This window comes from Elephas maximus, chromosome 1 (genome assembly GCF_024166365.1).
Source record: "Elephas maximus indicus isolate mEleMax1 chromosome 1, mEleMax1 primary haplotype, whole genome shotgun sequence".
Classification (NCBI taxonomy): domain Eukaryota; kingdom Metazoa; phylum Chordata; class Mammalia; order Proboscidea; family Elephantidae; genus Elephas; species Elephas maximus.
In genome coordinates, this window is record NC_064819.1 from 18,258,886 (window position 1) to 18,277,990 (window position 19,105).

Genomic DNA, 19,105 nt, shown 5'->3' on the forward strand with positions numbered 1-19,105 from the left:
GTTTCTATTGACTGATTTTCCTCCTGGTTATTGGTCATACTTTCCTACTTCTTCACATGTGTAATAGTTTTTGAATGGATGTTGAACACTGAATATTGCGTTGTTGAGTGTGTGGATTTTGTTATCTTTCTTTAAAAAAGTGTTGTTTTTTTTTTTCTGTTGGCAGTTGTTTGTTTGTCAACTTGATCCTCTTAACCTTTTCTTTGTAGGTCAAGTTAAAGTGACCTTTATTCTGAGGCTAATTTAGCTACCTAGACTTTTCCCTGTTGGGATCGTTACTGATAGCTTCAGTCTTTATGCTTTGGTTGGTTGGAACTTGAATGTCTCCTAACCCTGTGTGAAATTTGGGAATTTTTCAGCTTACACCTCCCTATACCTTCTTTGCCAAGTCTTACGGAATCATACCTTACTCGTGCTTTTCTTAGTATTCAACAGATACTCAAAGGGACTCCTCTTCACGTTGCTGGAGTTTTTTCTACTCTCTACTCTCTTTCACTTAGTGCAGTGACTTCTAGTCACTTTAGTCTCCTTGAACTCTGATGACTGTTTCCTTATCTGAACAAGACCACTGTGCTTTGCTTTGAATCTCCCTTCTTGCGCTGTAGTCCAGATTGTATCTCCAGACAGAAAGCTTGAACAATTTCATGCTTATGTGTATAATCCATTTCAAATTAGTATTTGTATATGGTGTGAGATATAGAGCTGAAAGGTCGTTTTTTTTTTTTCTACATAGCTTCCCAGTTTTTTCAGTACCGTTTGTTGAAAAATCTATCTTTTCCTCATCAAATTATGTGGGTACTTTTATTGAAAATATGGGCGAATTTTTTTTTGGACTTTATCTCTTTCTATTAAAGTATGTCTATTTTCACACTAGTACCATACTGTTCCGTTGCTATCCATGAAGTTTTCAGTGGCCAGTATTTTCAGAAGTAGATTACCAGGTCCTCCAGTGTGTCTTAGCCTGGTCTGGAAGCTCTGCTGAAATCTGTCCACCATGGGTGACCCTGCTGGTATTTGAAATACTGGTGACATAGCTTCCAGTGTCACAGCAACATGCAAGCCACCACAGTATGACAAACTGACAGATGAGCCGTGGAGATCCACATACGTGCCTTTTCCATGGAAAGGTGCTCCAGTGGAATGCGGAAGTTATCAAACAATGTCATTAATATCACATGGAAGTAAAATTATGCTGAAGATAATTAAAAATGCTTACAGCAAACTGCCAGAAATTCAAGTCGGATTCAGAAGAGGACAGGGAATGAGGGATATCGTTGCTGATGTCAGATGGATCCTGGCTGAAAGCAGAGAATACCAGAAAGATGTTTACCTGTGTTTTATTGACTATGCAAAGGCATTCAACTGTGTGGATCATAACAAATTATGGATAACATTGCAAAGAATGGGAATTCAGAACACTTTATTGTGCTCATGAGGAACCTGTATATAGACCAAGAGGCAGTTGTTCGAACAGAACTAGGGGATACTGCATGGTTTAAAGTTAGGAAATTTGTGCGTCAGGGGTGTATTCTTTCACCATACTTATTCAGTGTTTATGCTGAACAAATAATCTGAGAAACTGAACTATATGGAGAAGAACACAGCATCAGGGTTGGAGGAAGACTCATAAACAACCTGTGATATGCAGATGACACAACCTTGCTTGCTGAAAGTGAAAAGGACTTGAAGCACTTATAATGAAGTATGAAGCCTTCAGTATGGATTGCACCTCAACATAAAGAAAACAAAAATCCTCGCAACTGGACCAATGAGCAATATCATGATAAACGGAGAAAAGATTGAAGTTGTCAAGGATTTAATTTTACATGGATCCACAGTCTATGCCCATGGAAACAGCAGCCAAGAAATCAAATGACATATTGTACTGGGCAAATCTAATACATCCACAACCCCTTAGTGTTCAGAAGCAAAGATATCACTTAGAGCACTAAGGTGGACCTGACCCAAGCCATGGTATTTTCAGTCACTGCATATGTATGCGAAAGCTGGACAATGAATAAGGAAGGCCAGAGAAGAATTGATGCCTTTGAATTATGGTGTTGGCAAAGAATACTGAATATACCACGGACTGCCAGAAGAAGGAACAAATCTATCTTGGAAGAAGTATAGCCAGAGTGTTCCTTAGAAGCAGGGATGCCAGGACTTTGTCTCACGTACCTAGGACACGTTATCAGGAATGATCAGTCCCTGAAGAAGGACATCATACTTGGTAAAGTAGACGGTCAGAGAAAAAGAGGAAGACCCTTAATGAGATGATTTCACATAGGGGCTGCAACAATGGGCTCAAGCATAGCAACGATTGTGAGGATGGCGCAGGATCGAGCAGTGTTTCGTTCTGTTGTACGTAGGGTCGCAATGAGTTGGAATGAACTCGATGGCACCTAGCAACAACAACCTAAGCATACTGTGACTTATGACATGAATTTATGAACGATCTAATGGGTGATTCTGATATAGTATAAATATTTCACTTGACTCAATAATTGTGAAAAGCAAATTTGAGATGTAGTATTTCTGCTAATTTAAATATAGTGTTATGGTATCTCATTTAACAACTGAATGAAGAGATTTACTTTAAATGTGTTTGTCTTACAGAGACCTTTTAATAAAAGTGAAATTTGGAGAGAGCATTGAGGATTTACAGACCTGCAGACTCTTAATTAAACAGCATATCCCAACAGGACTATTTGTGGATCCATATGAGTTGGCTTCATTACAAGAGAGAAACATAACTGAGGTATAACAATTAGGAGATATTTTTGAGAGATGTTAATTTGGGGATCCTATATGGCAGTGGGTTTTTTTTTATAATTTGGATTACGGTAAGATAGTAGGCAACGTTGCAGTGATTTTTTTTTTTTTCACTTTATTAAAATGAATAAAGTGACAGTTTTAGAGCTGTGATGGAAGTCTTCTTTTAAGAAGTGAGAGGTATTAGCAACTAAACTGAGGTAATTAATTTGGCAGGATGGTCATACTTAGTGACTAAGAAAACTCTATGTATATATGTCTTGAAGAGATTAAAGATTAATTAGTGATTTAGCAGCAAGGGTACCATTACAGATTGACAAATTTCTCATTATTTTGATTTTCTGTTCCCTAACTTCTGATTCCTAATTATAATCCTTCTAAGTGAATTTGCTTTTTTATTTTGGAAATTTTTAGAAAAATAGATGTCTTCTTTGTGACATGTAGATAATTGTAAGTTGATGATATGTCAGTTGCTGTTTCCTGGCGGCCAGATGGGTGGAGACTGTGCCCCAATTCCTTGTACAGAGAAACTTTGTCATAAAAAAGTGGCGTTATATGATGACTTTAAATGAGAAAAAGGGAATTTATACATAGGGAATGGTCGATACTTAAGTACCTGAATTGAGATCTTGATTCTGTTCCATGAGATTTATACATGAGGTAAAATTTTTAGCTATAGCACATAGAACACTGGGTCCAAATCAGTTGGGCGTTGTGGCAGCAGGATGCTTTATACGGAGTTTATGATGGTGGGTGAGCAGTCTGAAAATAGTGACAAGCCTTAGTAGGTCCCAAAGTTAAGCGACGTCAAGTGACCCTCATTTCATGTTTAGGTAGGGTTATTGTTGTTATTAAGGAGCCCTGGTGGCTCAGTGGTTAAGCACTTGGCTGCTAACTGAAAGGTTGGCAGTTCAAACCCGCCAGCTACTCTGTGGGAGAAAAGACCTGGCAATCTGCTCCAGTAAAAAATACAACCTAGGAAACCCTGTGGGGCAGTTCTCCTCTGTCCTGTAGATCTGGTGAGTGTTATAGATGTGGCACAACTTTATGGCTTAATTCATTTAACTTTGCTTTTTTTTTTGGTGGTTTGTGACGTGTAGTTGAGTGTTGTCATGAAAAAGTATAGGTCCATGCCTGTTAACCGATGCGGATTGCTTTAGGATAAATTTTTGATGCATAATTCCAATTTCTCGATGATATGCTCTGGGGTTTTGTTTTTTCTGCAGTGAAAATGGAATAATGAATTATGATTTTTACAGATCAGCATACAGTCAGTGGACTTTTTTTGGTTGTATTGATGGTTTTGGCACGTGTTGGGCAGATTAGACAATATCCAGCCATCGTTCAGATCACTTTGGATTGTCAAGTTATGATGCTTCTCAAAAATGTTTGTCGTTTTAAATCTAAAATGTGCACACCTCCACTGTCTTGAGTTTTTGACAACCTGCCAGTTGGTGTGGTACCTACTTGTGTCATTTTCTCCCCTTTCTATGGTAACTAAGGAACCCTGGTGGCATAGCAGTTAAGCTCTTGGGTGCTAACCAAAAGGTTGGCAGTTTGAACCCACCCAGTGGTCCTGTGGGAGAAAGACCCGGTGATCTGCCCCGTGAAGATTACAGCCTAGAAAACCCTATGCGGCAGTTCTGCTCTGTCACATGGGGTTTTTATGAGTCCAATTCTACTCAGCAGCACCTAACAATAACAACATACGTGACTGGGTTTCAAGAAACTCCTCTGTCTGCTTCAAGATACCTCATGTTGTAATTTGTGGGTTAGCTTCTGCTGGTTCTTAATTGATCTTGCTTTAAAATGGATTTGGATTTCCCTTGAGGGAAATTTTATTAGAAAAATTTTTAGAAAATTATTCTCAAATTAAAAGTTGAGATATAATTCACATATCATAAAATTCATTCCTTTCAACTGTACAACTCAGTGGATTTTAGTATATACACGAAGTTTGCAACCATCACCACTATCTGATTCCAGAACATTTTTATCATTCGCTAAAGAAATCCCTTAGAAAGTCTCCTTTTTGAGATTCAGATTCTTTTGAACCATCACCAAATAATCATTTTGCCAAGAAAGCCAAATTGCTGTTTCTACCTGCGTCATCTTCATTATATCCTGGTTTAAATTCGTATAAAAAACTATTCTCTGTATTTTGTAAAGATCCCATATTTTTTACTTCTGTGGAAAAAATAGACAATAACAAAAACAACTTAATAGTTAGAGAAACTGAACATCACATTATTATCATAAATTCTAAATATCACAATCAGGAATATACTCTGTCGGTTTTACTTATTGCTCTGGGTTGGATAGCCTCCCCCCCACCCCCAACTCCTGTCCTTCCAGGAACCTCAGAATATGACCATATTTGGTAATAGGGTAGTTGCAGATGTCATTAGCTAAGGTGAGATCATACTAGGACAGGGTAGGCCCTTAATCCAACATGACTGGTGTGCTCATAAGAAGAGGAGAAGAGACACAGAGCATAGGGGAGATGGCATAGAGAGATTGAGGCAGAGCTTAGAGTTATGCTGCCGCAAGCCAAGGAATGCCCGGGCTACCAGAAGCTGGGGGATCATGGAAGGCTTCTCCCCTGGAGGTAGGAGGCGGCATGGCCTGCCAACACCGCAATTTCAGACATCTAACCTCAGAACTGTGAGAGAATAAATTTCTGTTTTATTCTGTTTTAAGCTATTCAGGTTTGTGGTAATTTGGAACTGTGAGAGAATAAATTTCTGTTTTATTCTGTTTTAAGCTATTCAGGTTTGTGGTAATTTGTATGGCAGCCCCAGCAAGCCAATACATTTTTTATATTTAATTTTCAACTGGTCAAATATTGACCATTTTCTATTGCTTAGACTAATTGAATAGTGAAATCAGTTTGATCTGATTTTGAATCTTGGCTCTGCTACCTACTGGCTATGTTTACCACTCTGTTACTTTGTTAGCTCATTTTTATAGTAGGGATAATAGTTTCTACTTGATAGGGTTGTTATGAAAATTAAAGGAGATAATGTATATAAAGTATGAAGTGTAAACTTTATGCAATGAAATACCTGACACATAGTAAGCACTCGAAGAAAGATACCATTATATATATACACTTGTCAACAAGGTAGAAGAATTTGGACTAGGTGTAATTTTTATTCATATCTAGTTGTACCCAGAGAGAGCTCACCAATCACTTTCTAGCAGGAGGTATCTGGTAGTACACCTTAGGACTTTGTTCTTGACCTTTCCTGCCAACATTTTTACCCCTAGATAAAAATACAGAAGACATGGCTATTAAATTCATGATGACACATACCTGTTGGTTGACAAAGTTGGGATTTCAAAAAAAAAAAAAAAAAAGCTTAACAGCCTAGAAAAAATGAACTACAGCCAGAAAGATAAAATTATTTTAATTGAAATAAACTGAAAAGCCCTGCGTTTAGTTAATAAAAAGTCAATGACTTGAAAAATATAATGAGAGGTATTTAAGTTTTCTGCAGAAAGTTCAAGTGATAAATATAGCACATGGAGATAAGGCTGCTAAAAGGCTAATAACAGTTTTTGGCTAAACAAGGTAATGTTGCTACTACTAAACTCTATGCTTTCCAGTTGTATTTCAGAAAGCAAGCAATATGACGAATGGCTTGGAAACCATTCACGAGAGACCCAGAGAACTGGAGAGGAGAAAACTTAGAAGGCAGCATGGTTGCCCTGCGATGTTTGAAGGACCCTTAGTGAACTAAGGAACAGATTTATTGCAGACATTTTAAGCAGGGGCAGCTGGTGAATGTTATAGGCCAGGGAATCAAGTTTCTACTTATAAAAAAAAAGGAAGAACCTTTTAACTGTAGATAAAATGAGATGACTCAAAGTAATCTCCCTTCCAGTCATTGTAAGTATTTAAGCAGTGGCTGGATAACTGAAAAAATGCTCTCATTTGGCCATCTCTGATGGTACTGTGTTTAAGAACTGAGCTGCTAACTTAAAGGTCAGCAGCTGAAATCTACCAGCCACTCCTTGGTAACCCTATGGCCAGTTCTCCTCTGTCCTTTAGGGTCGCTATAAGTCAGAATCAATTCAACAGCAATGGTTTGGTTTAACAGGAGGTCCCTTATGACTCTTAAAATTCTATAATTCCTTGACCTCTACCAATGATTCTGTTACTGCTGTGATTAACAGAGTAGGAACAACATGTAAAAAAAAAATACAGCAGTTGAGGTCCCTGTCAAGTAGGAGAATTAGGGTGCTTGCTGTGATGGGAAGGAGTTAACTCTGGCTGTTCCTCTGAGATACAGCAGGGCTTTGCTCGGAGAATCTGAAGAAGTGTGTGTGTGTACATCCGTACATATACACACACATTGTGCATACACCACCTGTATATGTATACACACACACATACATACACACAGGTATGTATGTATGTTTATACACATGCGTGTGTTATAATATATGTAAATATATATCATATTATAATTTAGGGCTAATTTCTGTTCCATGTGCATTTTCACTTTTGGTAGAGAATACTTTTTTTTAAGAATCACGTACCTTTTTTTCCATTAACTTTTTATACTTGGTAAAGAAAGAGTGCTGACCTTATAGGCTTTGCTTTGACATCCTGACCACAATGCTCTATCTTACTCACTACCATCTTGCTTCTCTGAAGAACAGGAAATTACCAGACTGATACCAATCATTTTAACCCAGTTTAACTGTTTGTGTCATGGTAGCTTTTATACTTACTGAATAATTCCATATTTATTTCACAAAATTTCTTTTCTTAGTACTGGTTTTGTCCCCTAAACAGGGGTTAATAAGGACATTGTACAAAAATAAATGGTATTATAGGGATATTTGGCACCCTAAAGTATAATTTCCCCCTTTTACTTTTAGTAAACAAACTTTTATTAAACACAGATCACATCTTGTGTTTTCTCCTTAAAATTTGAATGGGAATGGCTTATAAGGGGGGTAAATTTGACACTTTTGTTCATCTGTGTAGCGTTTTTCTGGTTTTGTTTTTGTTTCTTAATCTTATTCATTTCTTCCGAGTTAATACTTGTTTTCTTTTTGATAGGCCATGATGGTTTCAGAAAATTTCAATATAGAAGCCCCTAACTATTTGTCCGAGGGATCTGAAATTCTCATTTACGCCAGACAAGATTCCCAGTGCGTTGATTGTTTCCAAGCCTTTCTGCCTGTGCACTACCGCTATCATCGGCCACACAGTAAAGATGGAGAAACCTTTATTGTGGTCAATAACCCAGATTTATTGATGTACTGTGACCAAGGTGAGGGTCGCAAATCTTTCTGAGGGCTGAAAATAAAAATAAAGGTATGGTGGCAAGTCTGCAGAAATGACAAAAGCATGTTTCTTATTTTCAAATATTTTCATTACAAAATAAAACATAGATATAGAAAAACTTTACAAATATATAAAAAGCTCAACCAAACCCATTGCTGTCGAGTTGATTCCAACTCATAGTGACCCTGTAGGACAGGGTAGAACTGCCCCATAGAGTTTCCATGGAGTGCCTGGTGTATCCGAACTGCTGACCTTTTGGTTAGCAGCCATAGCACTTAACCACTATGCCACCAGAGTTTCTGACAAATATATTGCTTAGTGGATTAATATAAGGCAAATACTACTAACCAGGTCAAGAAATAGAACTTTGCCAGCTACCCTAGCAGCAGTTCTATGTGCCCTGTCCCAATCACAGCCTCCTTACTCCTTCTAAAACGATCCCTCTCTCCTGACTTTGTTTTACTTCCTTATGTTTCTTTATAATTTTATCACCCAACTGGCCATAACTTAGTCTTGCCCACTTTAAAAATTTTTGTTATCTCCATTACGTCTCTTAATTTACAGATTTCCCCTCTATTCCTTTCTTTAAAATTTCCCTGTAGAACAACAGGGGCCATCTGACCTGTAAAATGTCTTGTAACTTCGGGTTTTGCTGATTGCACTCAGGAGCAGCTCAGCATGCTCCTCTGATCTCTTTATTTCCAGGAAATTGGCAGCTGGGTCCCTGGGTGTGATCGGATTCAAATCTGATTCCTTTGACCCGACTCTAGGGTGGTGCTATGTTCTTTTATCAGGAGGCCCTGTAATGCCTGGTTGTGTCTCTTTTTGTGATGTTAGTAGCCTTTGATTTTCGTTACCTAGATCCATTCATAAATAAATGCATTTATTTATAGATCCATTCATGCAGAGGGGGTTGCCAAATAGTGATAGTTTAATTCTATTTTTTTGTTACGTTTCCCACGTCTACTATGTGGCACTAATATCGTAGGAGAAAGACAGCATAGATGCTTGATTCTTTCCCTTTATTTACTAGCTTTTAAGATAATGAATTAGTTTTCTGTCATCCTCAGAAGGTGACTAATCAGTTTTAAAATATTGATGAATTTTAATATATTTCAAGGAGCCCTGGTGGCGCAGTGGTTAAGTGTTCATTAGTTATTGAAAGGTCAGTGGTTCAAACCCCCCAGTGGCTGCAGAGAAAAGACCTGGCGATCTGCTCCTATAAAGATTAATTACGCCTAGAAAATTCTATGAGGCAGTTCTGCTGTGTCCTATAGGGTCACTATGGGTCGGAATCGACCTGACAGCATATAACAGCAGAACAGCGTATTTGAGTTTCAATCAGTTGCATTTCTTATCATTATTAAAGCCCAAAGCATCCTGTTTTTGGACAGTGAAAGCCCCTTTAGGTTGGCTTCTGAGTCCTTTTAATGTGACCCTAGTAGATTTTGATAGTTTACAAGCTATCTAGTGTAACAAGATGTTCTAGGCCCATTTTGTGCATTTCTTGCCCCTGACCTGAAATCAGCCATTTCTCCACGAAAACCTGGTTTCTTTTAGTGAAGTATAATATGGACGGTAAGGATGCTAATTACTCCTGGGTTGGTCATTTTTTCCAGGTCTTTTCAGAGGACAGGTGCATACACATTCACACACATACGTATACTCATACGCATACTACCATCATCAATGATTACTAGAAACTTTTTTTTGCATATTCTATCTCCTTTCTTCATCCATTTTTTAAGTTTTACCGTATCTGCATTTTCAGAGAATATAATTATTATGTTTTATATCCTTGGCTCACATTTTCTTTCTTTGAGTATCTTTACCACGTTGCTCCAATTTCATTTGGCCTGAAGCGGAGGTTGGTAAACTATAGCCCCAGGACTAAATCTGGTCGCCTGCGTATTTCTGTAAATATAGTTTTATTGGAACACGGCCACATCTCTTTGATTACACATGGCTGCCTTTGCCGTGGTAGAGTAGTTGCAACAGAGATTGTATGACCACAAAGCCTAAAATGTTTTCTACCTGGCCCTTTAAGAAAAAGGTTGCCGACCCCTGACCTAAATTGTTAAGATGTTGAATTTTTTTCCTTTATAAGTCGTATGTTCTTTTTGTCTAAGTCTTCTTTCATGTCTTATGTCATTTTCTAAAAGTCTATTAGCCTGTTTTGAAATAGTTTTAATTTTAGTCTGTTTTATGGGCATCTCTTTCTGGTGTGCTTTTTGTTACCTGAAGGAACGTTACTCTGCTCCGTAGTCCATTCTTCACTTTTGTATGAACCTTCTCTTCCTTTCAGTTTCATTATCCCTGCTTTCCTCAACTTTAAATTCACGCTCATCACTTTCTCTTCAGTGTGAGCCTTTGTCCTGAAAGGGAGTCTTGATAGCTTGGTTTTGAGAGTTCATAGGGTCCAGCCCTCTAGACCATACTGGACTCCTTATACTCACCTGTTTTTAAAGTGGTAAAAAAAAAAAAAAAAAAAAAAAGTGGTAAAAGCCCCTGCAATTCACCTGCTTTTCTCAATTTGAACACCCTGCGCTTTCCAGTGGCTTAGTGGTTAAGAGCTATGGCTGCTGACGAAAAGGTTGGCAGTTCAAATCCACCAGGCACTCCTTGGAAACCCTATGGGACACTTCTCAGTCCTATAGGGTTGCTGTGAGTTGGAACTGACTCAGTGGCAATGGGTGCTTTCCAGTAATATCTGTTGGGTATTTGGGGTTCTCTTGTTCTCAGGTCCTTTACTTGTCCCTTTGTTTCTTTCTGTTTCTTCCTGCACAGATCCTGGGTTGAAAGACTTTTGGCTTTTGGTATTTTGTCTCCACTTGCATGTATTTTGTGATTTGAGGAAATCCTTTTTCATCTAGTTTTGTTCTAAATGTTGTCCATGAATTTTTGGTTTTGTTCTCTGATTGTTCTCTTTTTATGTGGAGATTTGAATAAATGAAAAAACTATACTTTTGCCATCTTCAGTTTTCCCAGAATCAAGCCTTTTTTCTTTAAGAGGCTCTTTTAAGATTTTGGCTCTTCGCGGGTCTAAATTTGGGCTGACAGAATGTTTACAAAAGTCAGTAGCACTTTTACTAAGGACTGGCAGATAGAAAGTTTTTAATCCTATGTCTACCACCATACATTTCATTATAAGAAAGTAAAAAAGTGTTCAACTCTATTAGCTCTCTTCATCCAATCTAGTTTTCTGTCTCTACTGATGGTACCTTTTACTTACCCTAGATAAAATTTGAAGATGAGCAAGCATGTGGGATTCTGTTACTGTTTGGTTTTTTCATCTGAGTGTTTTTTATATAGGTATGTTTACTGTGTGAAATCTATCGGGCTGTACAATTCTACTTCTCGGCAGCCTTCATAATTCTGCCGTTTCTTAGGCATTCACATAGTAGCTCATTGCTGTCAAGTTAATTCCAACTCATGAGGACCCTGTAGAACAGAGTAGAACTGCCCTACAGGGTTTCTAAGGAGCAGCTGGTGGATATGAACTGCTGGCTTTTTGGTTAGCAGCTGAGCTCTTAACCACTCAGCCTGCTAAAATGAAACAGCATTTGAGAAGTGGGTTCAACTCATATATGTGTGTGCTCTGTTAAAATGTTATAATACCCATATACTAACATGAAAGACTTAGGTTAGGTTCAATACAAGTCTAACCTCTCTGGTCCAAATACAGGTTTTCTGACATCTTGTTCTACTACTTTTTTTCCCCAGAGTTTCCAATTTTGAAATGTTGGGCTCAGTCAGAAGTGGGAGCTCCTTGTACTTTGAAGAATAAAGATACCTGCCAGTGGAAAAATATGAAATATAAATCAGTAAGCTAATGTTTTTTTGTTACTTTTGATTATGCTGCCTCCTTTAAAATTCCATAATGTTTTGGCTACATTTAAGGGATTAGTAAGCATTTTATATTATGCCATGGAAAGCTAGGAGTGGTTTTGTTTGCTTTTGATGTTGTTCCTTTGCTACCGATGGCTGCAGTGGTTCTTCACTTGAGTAGAATCATAAAAAAAAAAAAACAGTGGTTCTTCACTTGAGTAGAATCATAGAATCGTTTAATTTTGGGGCTGGAGACTCAGGGTTAGTCTCATGCCTCATTAAACCAGAGCTTAGGCATAGTTGATAAGCTTTTTAAAGGTGCGGAATGGCAAAGAAAAACAGTGACATGTCCATCTGGTTTTCCTTTCTAAACAAAATTTTATTTTTTTATGGAACTTTTTATTATTTTTTGAACAACAAAACAAATTCGTTAACTTTGGTATTTTACATAGAGCAAGTGCAAGAAGGAAAATAAAACCCTAAGTGGTGTTTTAACTGTGATAAAGATTCTAGATAGTTACATTGCTGTTCTGTATGTAAGTCTAGACTGCTGCAGGTCATTTTTGTAGCTTCGGCCACCCCAATGTGTTTTTAGTCATTAAGTTAGGGGTGATTTTAAATGCGCTGTTAACAGTGGCCCTTTCTTAGGAGCCTACTGTTTTCTTCTTATCCTCTTTAGTTAACATAGTCTACTTCTTTCCCCTTTTCAGAGTGGTAAGTCTTTAAACAATTCATTTCTCCCCCACCCCCCTTTTCTTATCCCTTTCTTCCTCTTTTATGAACTGCCTTTTAATGCATGCTTGCGCATCACCGTTTCTTGCTGTTCCTAATTCTCTCTAAGGCCTGCTTTCTTTGGTTGAATGGCACAAGCTATGTCATCACTTTTACAACTGACTTTTTTTTACAAGGAATCAAATGAGTTTGCAACAAAAATAAACTTAGAATTTACCTAAAACCAGCAGACACCATAAATGTCAATCAGATAAACTTAAAACAGTTTTGTCCAAACGTACTATTGTGAATATTTGGATACTTCTACGTCTCTCTACCAGCTAGCTCCGAAAAGAGCTACTTACACTGAAGGCTTCCTACAAAGTGCTATTGCCCTTTTGTACTGGAGAGTTTCCTTTGAACGGACAGTTGGGAAGATGGACAACTGTGTTAACACCTTATGCACTTAGAGTGAATTGCCGTTGTCATATGGTGCCTGGTTTTTTTCAGACTCTGAAATGGATCTGGAGAGTTGCACTTAATATTTTTATGTGAATGGAGAGTATGGTTAATATTTACTTATGATTCATTGATTAAAAAATATTGGTAATATGCATCGCTACAAAATAAGTAATTATACTCTTAAAACATTTTGAATTCAGTTCTGTTTAAAACTATGGAACTTGAAATAAGGGGTCGTAATTAAGCATTTTCACTTTTTTTTTTTAACTTGATGTTATATTTCTTGATTATATATGTTTTATATGCCAGAAAAATAGGTGACCGTTACTAAGGTTGTGACTTACACTGAGGTTTGATTAAGTTGCCTTTTGTTGAAGGATAATTTACAGATAGGGTTTTGTTGCAGATTGGGTTGGTAACTTTTTTTTATGTGAAATTATAATCCAAGTACTTATCTAGTTAGAAACTAAAAATAAAAGTATTCCCAAGTTACCTAAATTTTAATGTTTTTTTAAAAACCTATTTTAGAACCATAATCTTTCCCAAGCTTTCTAACTAAGCCCTTCAAAAACAAATAGAAATGAAGTTAAGCAGAGAACTCTTGAGTTGCTAGTCAGTATTACAACTAATTTATTGTTGTGGTAACAGCTTAGGGCACAATCAGCTTGTGCAATTTGTCAGTAACAAACTTTTTAAAGCTATTTGTGGGGAGAGACAGAGAAACAGAGGAGTGAATGGATACTTCAGTTTTATTCTTGTTTTAATGTTTTTCCTTTAGGACTTCAACTTAGAATTTTTCATTCTAATGTGAGTTATAGTAAAAGGAAGTAAATGTTTATAGTCATTAAAAAATTTTTTTTAAAGAACACACTTGATTCTATGTAAAAAGTAGAAAAAGTCAGAACTAATGAGAATTTAAGAATTATTGTGGGAATTGAGCCTAATTCTGTAACATTGAATGAAATGTTGGATCCAGAAGAGCCATTCAGATAATAATGCTACGTTTAGTGTAACACATTGACTGAAAGATATTTCAAAAAAGAAAGGAAATGATCAAGTTAAAAATCAGAGAAATTGTGGTCTCAGCTCAGGATGTGCGTTTTAAATGGTGTCCATTTAATTTCTCTATCCCTCTCTCTCCATAGGTAAATAAAAATGTGACACTACGGGTTCCAGTGGGCCTGACCGTACATACCTCTGTAGTGTGTTCTGTGACTCTGCTTGTTACAATCCTGTGTTCTACGTCGATCCTTGTGGCTGTTTTCAAATATGGTCATTTCTCCCTATAAGTTTTTGAAGCTGAACACTTTCCATAAACCTAAAAAAGACCTATTCATTTGTGACTAGAAGTGTTTTTCTAAAATTATGTGATTACTTTTTTAAAAATGTATTTAATAGAATTATGACTGCAATTATGTTTACTAGAGGAAACTTAATTGTTCTCAGCTGATTCCAAAATTTAGCGTTCTGTTGTGTAGATTCTTGATAATCCTCAAACATCAAGTGCCAGTAGAGGAAACTTAATTTTGTTAAATTAACATCTATTTTATGAGAATATCTTCATTTTGGACAAATGAGACAAATCATTCTCTTTTTGTGAGAAGGAACCTTCAATTTAAGATAAAAATTGAGAAAACCATTATAAATAAGAAAAAAATAATTTGGATGAATCAGAAGCTTACTTGAACTTTAATTTCCTGAGAATATTAAGGCATTTATCCAGAGTTTCAAAGAAAACTATTTAAATAGGTCCGCTAAGTAATTATTAATATCATAATTGACTTTAAGATGATTATAGCATCTCCATTCTCCTTTCACATTTTGTAGTTTTTTTTTTTTTGATGTATGAATTGTCAAAGGACTTGATGAAACTAAGTACTAAGGTTTAATATATATGTGTCAGGAAGACAACTGAGGTTGTCATTTTAGAGGGTATATTTTATTAAGTTTTACATTTATAAAAAAATGGAATCTACAAGTGATTTAAAAAAAAAACAAAGGGTCTTGATTTACTGTTATAAAAAAAAAACTGTTATAGTTGGGGGAAAAAAAAGAGTAAGTGCCACAGGTTAATTAAGAAATAAAATTTTAGGGCAAGCACATTCCAGGATAGAAGTCAGTAAACCAGGTATATTGGCATTGTTTATGTAGAGTAATGTATAATACATTTATATATGCTATGACTGCTTAACGTCCTAAAACATTCTAGTGTTTTTATGGAAATAAATCTCTTTATAATTTGACATGTACGGCTTGACTAGTCAGAGCAATTCTTTTTGAAGTTGTGTTTGACACAGTACTGAAAAAGGCAATCCAATGCCATGTCATTGTTGTTAGGTGCCATTGAGTCAGTTCTGACTCATAGCAACCCTGTGTACAACAGAACGAAACGCTGCCCTGTCCTGCACCATCCTCACAATGGTTATGCTTGAGCCCATTGTTGCAGCCACTGTGTCAAGCCATCTCCTTGAGGGCCTTCCTCGTTTTTGTTGACCCTCTAGTTTACCAACCCTGATGTCCTTCTCCAGGGATTGGTCCCTCCTGAGAACATGTCCAGAGTCCATGACAGGAAGTCTCTCCATCCTTGCTTCTAAGGAGCATTTTGGCTGTACTTCTTCCAAGACCGATTTGTTCGTTCTTCTGGCAGTCCATGGTATATTCAATATTTTTCACCTACACACTAATTCAAAGGAGTCAATTCTTCTTCGGTCTTCCTTATTTAGTGTCCAGTGCTATAAAGCAGAAATATTAAGAGATCTTTAAAATGATTAACCCAGTCTGTTTACATAGACTGAAAGAATTTTGTATATTGAAAGAAGAAAGTGTTCCCTCTTTTACAAGCATTTCTTCTTCTATGGGATTAATAAGGTGGCATTGAAATGGAATTATATGTAAGTGAAATTCAGTAACATCAACAGACAACATTTTGGAATATGGTTAAACAGATGAGGGAACATGGTACTGTTTAACCTCTTTTAATAGTGTGTATATATAACTTTTTTCTTTTGCACATCAAACCAAATTTTACTGATATTTAAACAAGCTTTCAAGTTAATATTTGGGATTTTATCTTGGAACATAGTTCAGTCATTTACTCATTTATACAGGTATTCAGAAGTGTAATAAAAAATACGAGTGTGAATGAAGAAAACTTTGATCTGACTCTTCTTGCCTGAAAAATGGTTACAGATGTCTTTGCTTTTGATACAGTAAAACATTTCTGGTTTGACCTCTTTATTCATGATTATATTATCTTCTTTGGATACTTAAAAAACGAATAAGCACTTTATTTTTAAATCAGTTTTGCAACCTTAGTTATGCCTTGGAAAGGATGTTCTATTTTACCCAGCATTTTTGTGTGTTTTATGATGGGAAGAGTTTTTAGGTTATCTAATAGTCTGCTCTATCATTCCTTGATTCTTTTTTCTCCTGTATCCTCCATGTCAATTGAGAATTTTTGCTTTACTAAGATAAGCACAATCTCGGTACCTCTCTCCATTTCCACTGCTATCTGCCTAGTGCAAGTCGTAATTATTGCCTCCCTAGTTCATTTCCCTTCTATTCTTGAATCTCTGTACTCCATTTAACAGTCTAGTGATCTTGAAGTGTAAACAAGATAACTTCACTTCTCTGCTCAAACCCTTTAATTAGCTTCTTAGAATAGTCTGTGCTCCTTACTGTGGCATTTAAGGTCCTTCGTGACCTGAATCTCATCTACTCTAGTGTTTTCTCATACTACTGTATCCTTCTTGCACTAAGCTCCAGCTACACAGACCTTCTTAACCTAAGGCTGCAAGCCTTTTTCTTCTCCCCTCTGGCTGCAGTGCCTTCCCTTGGGTCCTTCTCACAGCTGTCTCTTTCTCATCTTTCCGTTCTCAGCTTAAATGTCATTTCTTTAAAGAGGCCTTCTCTGGCCACCCTATCCAAAACAATCTCCCCTAAATTTTTTCTCATACCAGATACCACTCTTTCAATTATTGTGTTTTCATATTTGTGAGCTCAGAAAGGCAAGGGCTTTGTTTATCTTGTTCAGCCTTGTATTCATGGTGCTTAACAGTGTCTAGTACAGGTTAGACATTCAAATATTTGTAGACTCAGTGAATACATTGGTGAACTCCTCTGTGGATAAAACACAGGAATTTGTCTCAACTTGCAAACAGGTGAGATGTAATTTAGCAGCAAAATATGCTAGAGGTTTGTAGGTAAAGGAGCAAAATGAACAATGAATTCCCAGAAGCAAATGTTCTGGAGCAGATTCATATAAGAGCAATCATCTGTCAACATCTTTGGAGCCTATACTGAATTAAATGAAGCCAGACGGACGTCCTTCTTAATACAAAGAATGGAAAAAAAAAAAAAAAAATGCCCACTATTGAACTACAATTCCCAGCAGCCCTCGCGCCAGCCCGCCTGTTAGGAGGCGGTGCTCGTCTCCGCCCCGGGGCGCGCCAGGCCAGGGGGCGGGGGCGAGGGGCGGGTGGGGCGGTGCTCTGGGCCCGCCTCTGCCCGCTCCCCGCCGTCGCCCTCCCCCAGGGTTGTGGCCACGCGCAGCGGCGGCGGTTGTTCCGCTTCCCCTCCGGCCCCGGCCGTCGCCATTGCCGAAGGCTCCCTGCCCTCCCTTCCCCAGCGCCCGCGGGGCTCGGGCTGCCGCTCGGCCTAGCGGTAGCGGCGGCTGCGCTCCAGCCCGGCTCTCCTTCCCGCCCCGCTTCCCCTTCCCTCCCCTCCCCACGCCGCACGCTTCCCGGGGCGGCTCCGGAGCCCGCCGGGAGCTCGGACGGAGGCGCCTGGCCGGGGCGGGACCCTTCCTCGCCTGGGGTGAGTGTGGCGGCAGGCCGGCCCGCCGGCCCGGGGGGCGGGCAGCCGCTCTCCTTCCTCCCCCTCGCTCCGCGGCCTAGCGGGTGGGAGCGGCCCTGGGACAGCCGACCTGCGGCGCGCGGGGCCGGGGAGCCGCCACCTGCGTGCCTGGGACCGCGGCTCCCGGGGCGGTGGCTCATTGTCTGCTCCCTGGGGCTGTCTGCTCCGCCGGCTTCGCCCGCGGTGGGAAGCCCGCCGGGCTGCGCTGGCCTCGGTCTCCCCGGACCCGGCCCTGCCCGGAGCGGCGTCGCGCCGCGGGCTCTGCCCTCTCTCGGTCTAACCTTCCGTCCGTTCCAGCCGCCTCCCTTTCTCGGCTGGCTAATGCTGGACCGGACCTCTCGGCTGTTAGTCCTCGATTTCCCCTCTCTTCCTGCTTCTCAGCCCCTCCGTGCTCGCTGTCTGTCCGCCCAGCTTCGTTGCTTAGGATACTCTCTCGAGACCCTAACTTTTTTCTCACCTCCAATCTGTAACCTCTTCCATATCCCGCAAAAGTAGAAACCTATAGTTTCCCGGGGAGTTGAGGGCTTCCCCTCAAGAACAGAACTCTTGGATCTTTTCATGTTTCTTGTTTGATCTTCAGCCAGGAAGTGAATATTTGCGTCTTTAGGTAACTTGGGTTAAGGTAACTTGACTTTTTCACCATGTTTGGCAAAACGTTGCCCCAGATTCCTCGGTGGCCTCGACCTTTTGGCTAATTTAAAGATCCTCGAAAAACTGAAGTGTAAAAAGTTATTGCGGTTGTCGGTCGTGTGTGTTCGTTTTGATGGGGCTACTCCCGGGGCCGTGTGAGCGTGATTTGTTTCCTCCTTGATAAACAGTGCCAGCTCCCATTGATATCATTGTAGCAATTCAACTTTCCAGTGGATCGCTTTTGTTTTGTTTTGTTCTGTTTTCTTCTTTAACCTCTGTAAAAAGACAGTCAAAATGGTTAGGCCTAAAATTAGACAGCGACGAGCTGTGTTTTGGATCAAGGTTGTGGACGTCACGTTTTTTTCCCCTGCTGTGTTTGACTCTTCCGCTCCTGTTAAGTAGGCAGGATATTGAAATGTACAAGAATTTGCTCCGGGGATTGTCCGGAGAATAACCTTAAATAAAGTCAGATTGGGATGAACACAGTGCACAGTAATTTTTAAAGCAGGTTGAAACTTGTCAGTTTTGCCAGAAGCTCTGTGGCAC

General features: G+C 38.9%; 2 protein-coding genes across 2 annotated transcripts in view; both read left to right on the plus strand.

Annotated features, from left to right (window-relative positions):
- The window catches only part of PIGX (phosphatidylinositol glycan anchor biosynthesis class X), a gene marked incomplete at its 5' end in the record, with an annotated part of 25,556 nt that extends 10,463 nt beyond the window's left edge, over positions 1-15,093 (plus strand). The window contains 4 exons of the mRNA XM_049898203.1: positions 2,617-2,758; positions 7,847-8,060; positions 11,798-11,898; positions 14,221-15,093. Of these exons, the coding sequence (XP_049754160.1) occupies positions 2,617-2,758; positions 7,847-8,060; positions 11,798-11,898; positions 14,221-14,364 (601 nt within the window). The remainder of the gene's footprint in view (positions 1-2,616; positions 2,759-7,846; positions 8,061-11,797; positions 11,899-14,220) is intronic.
- Positions 15,094-17,583: 2,490 nt separating this feature from the next.
- The window catches only part of PAK2 (p21 (RAC1) activated kinase 2), an 84,796-nt gene continuing 83,274 nt past the window's right edge, over positions 17,584-19,105 (plus strand). The window contains exon 1 of the mRNA XM_049879664.1: positions 17,584-17,890. The gene's annotated coding sequence lies outside the window, so the exon portion shown is untranslated. The remainder of the gene's footprint in view (positions 17,891-19,105) is intronic.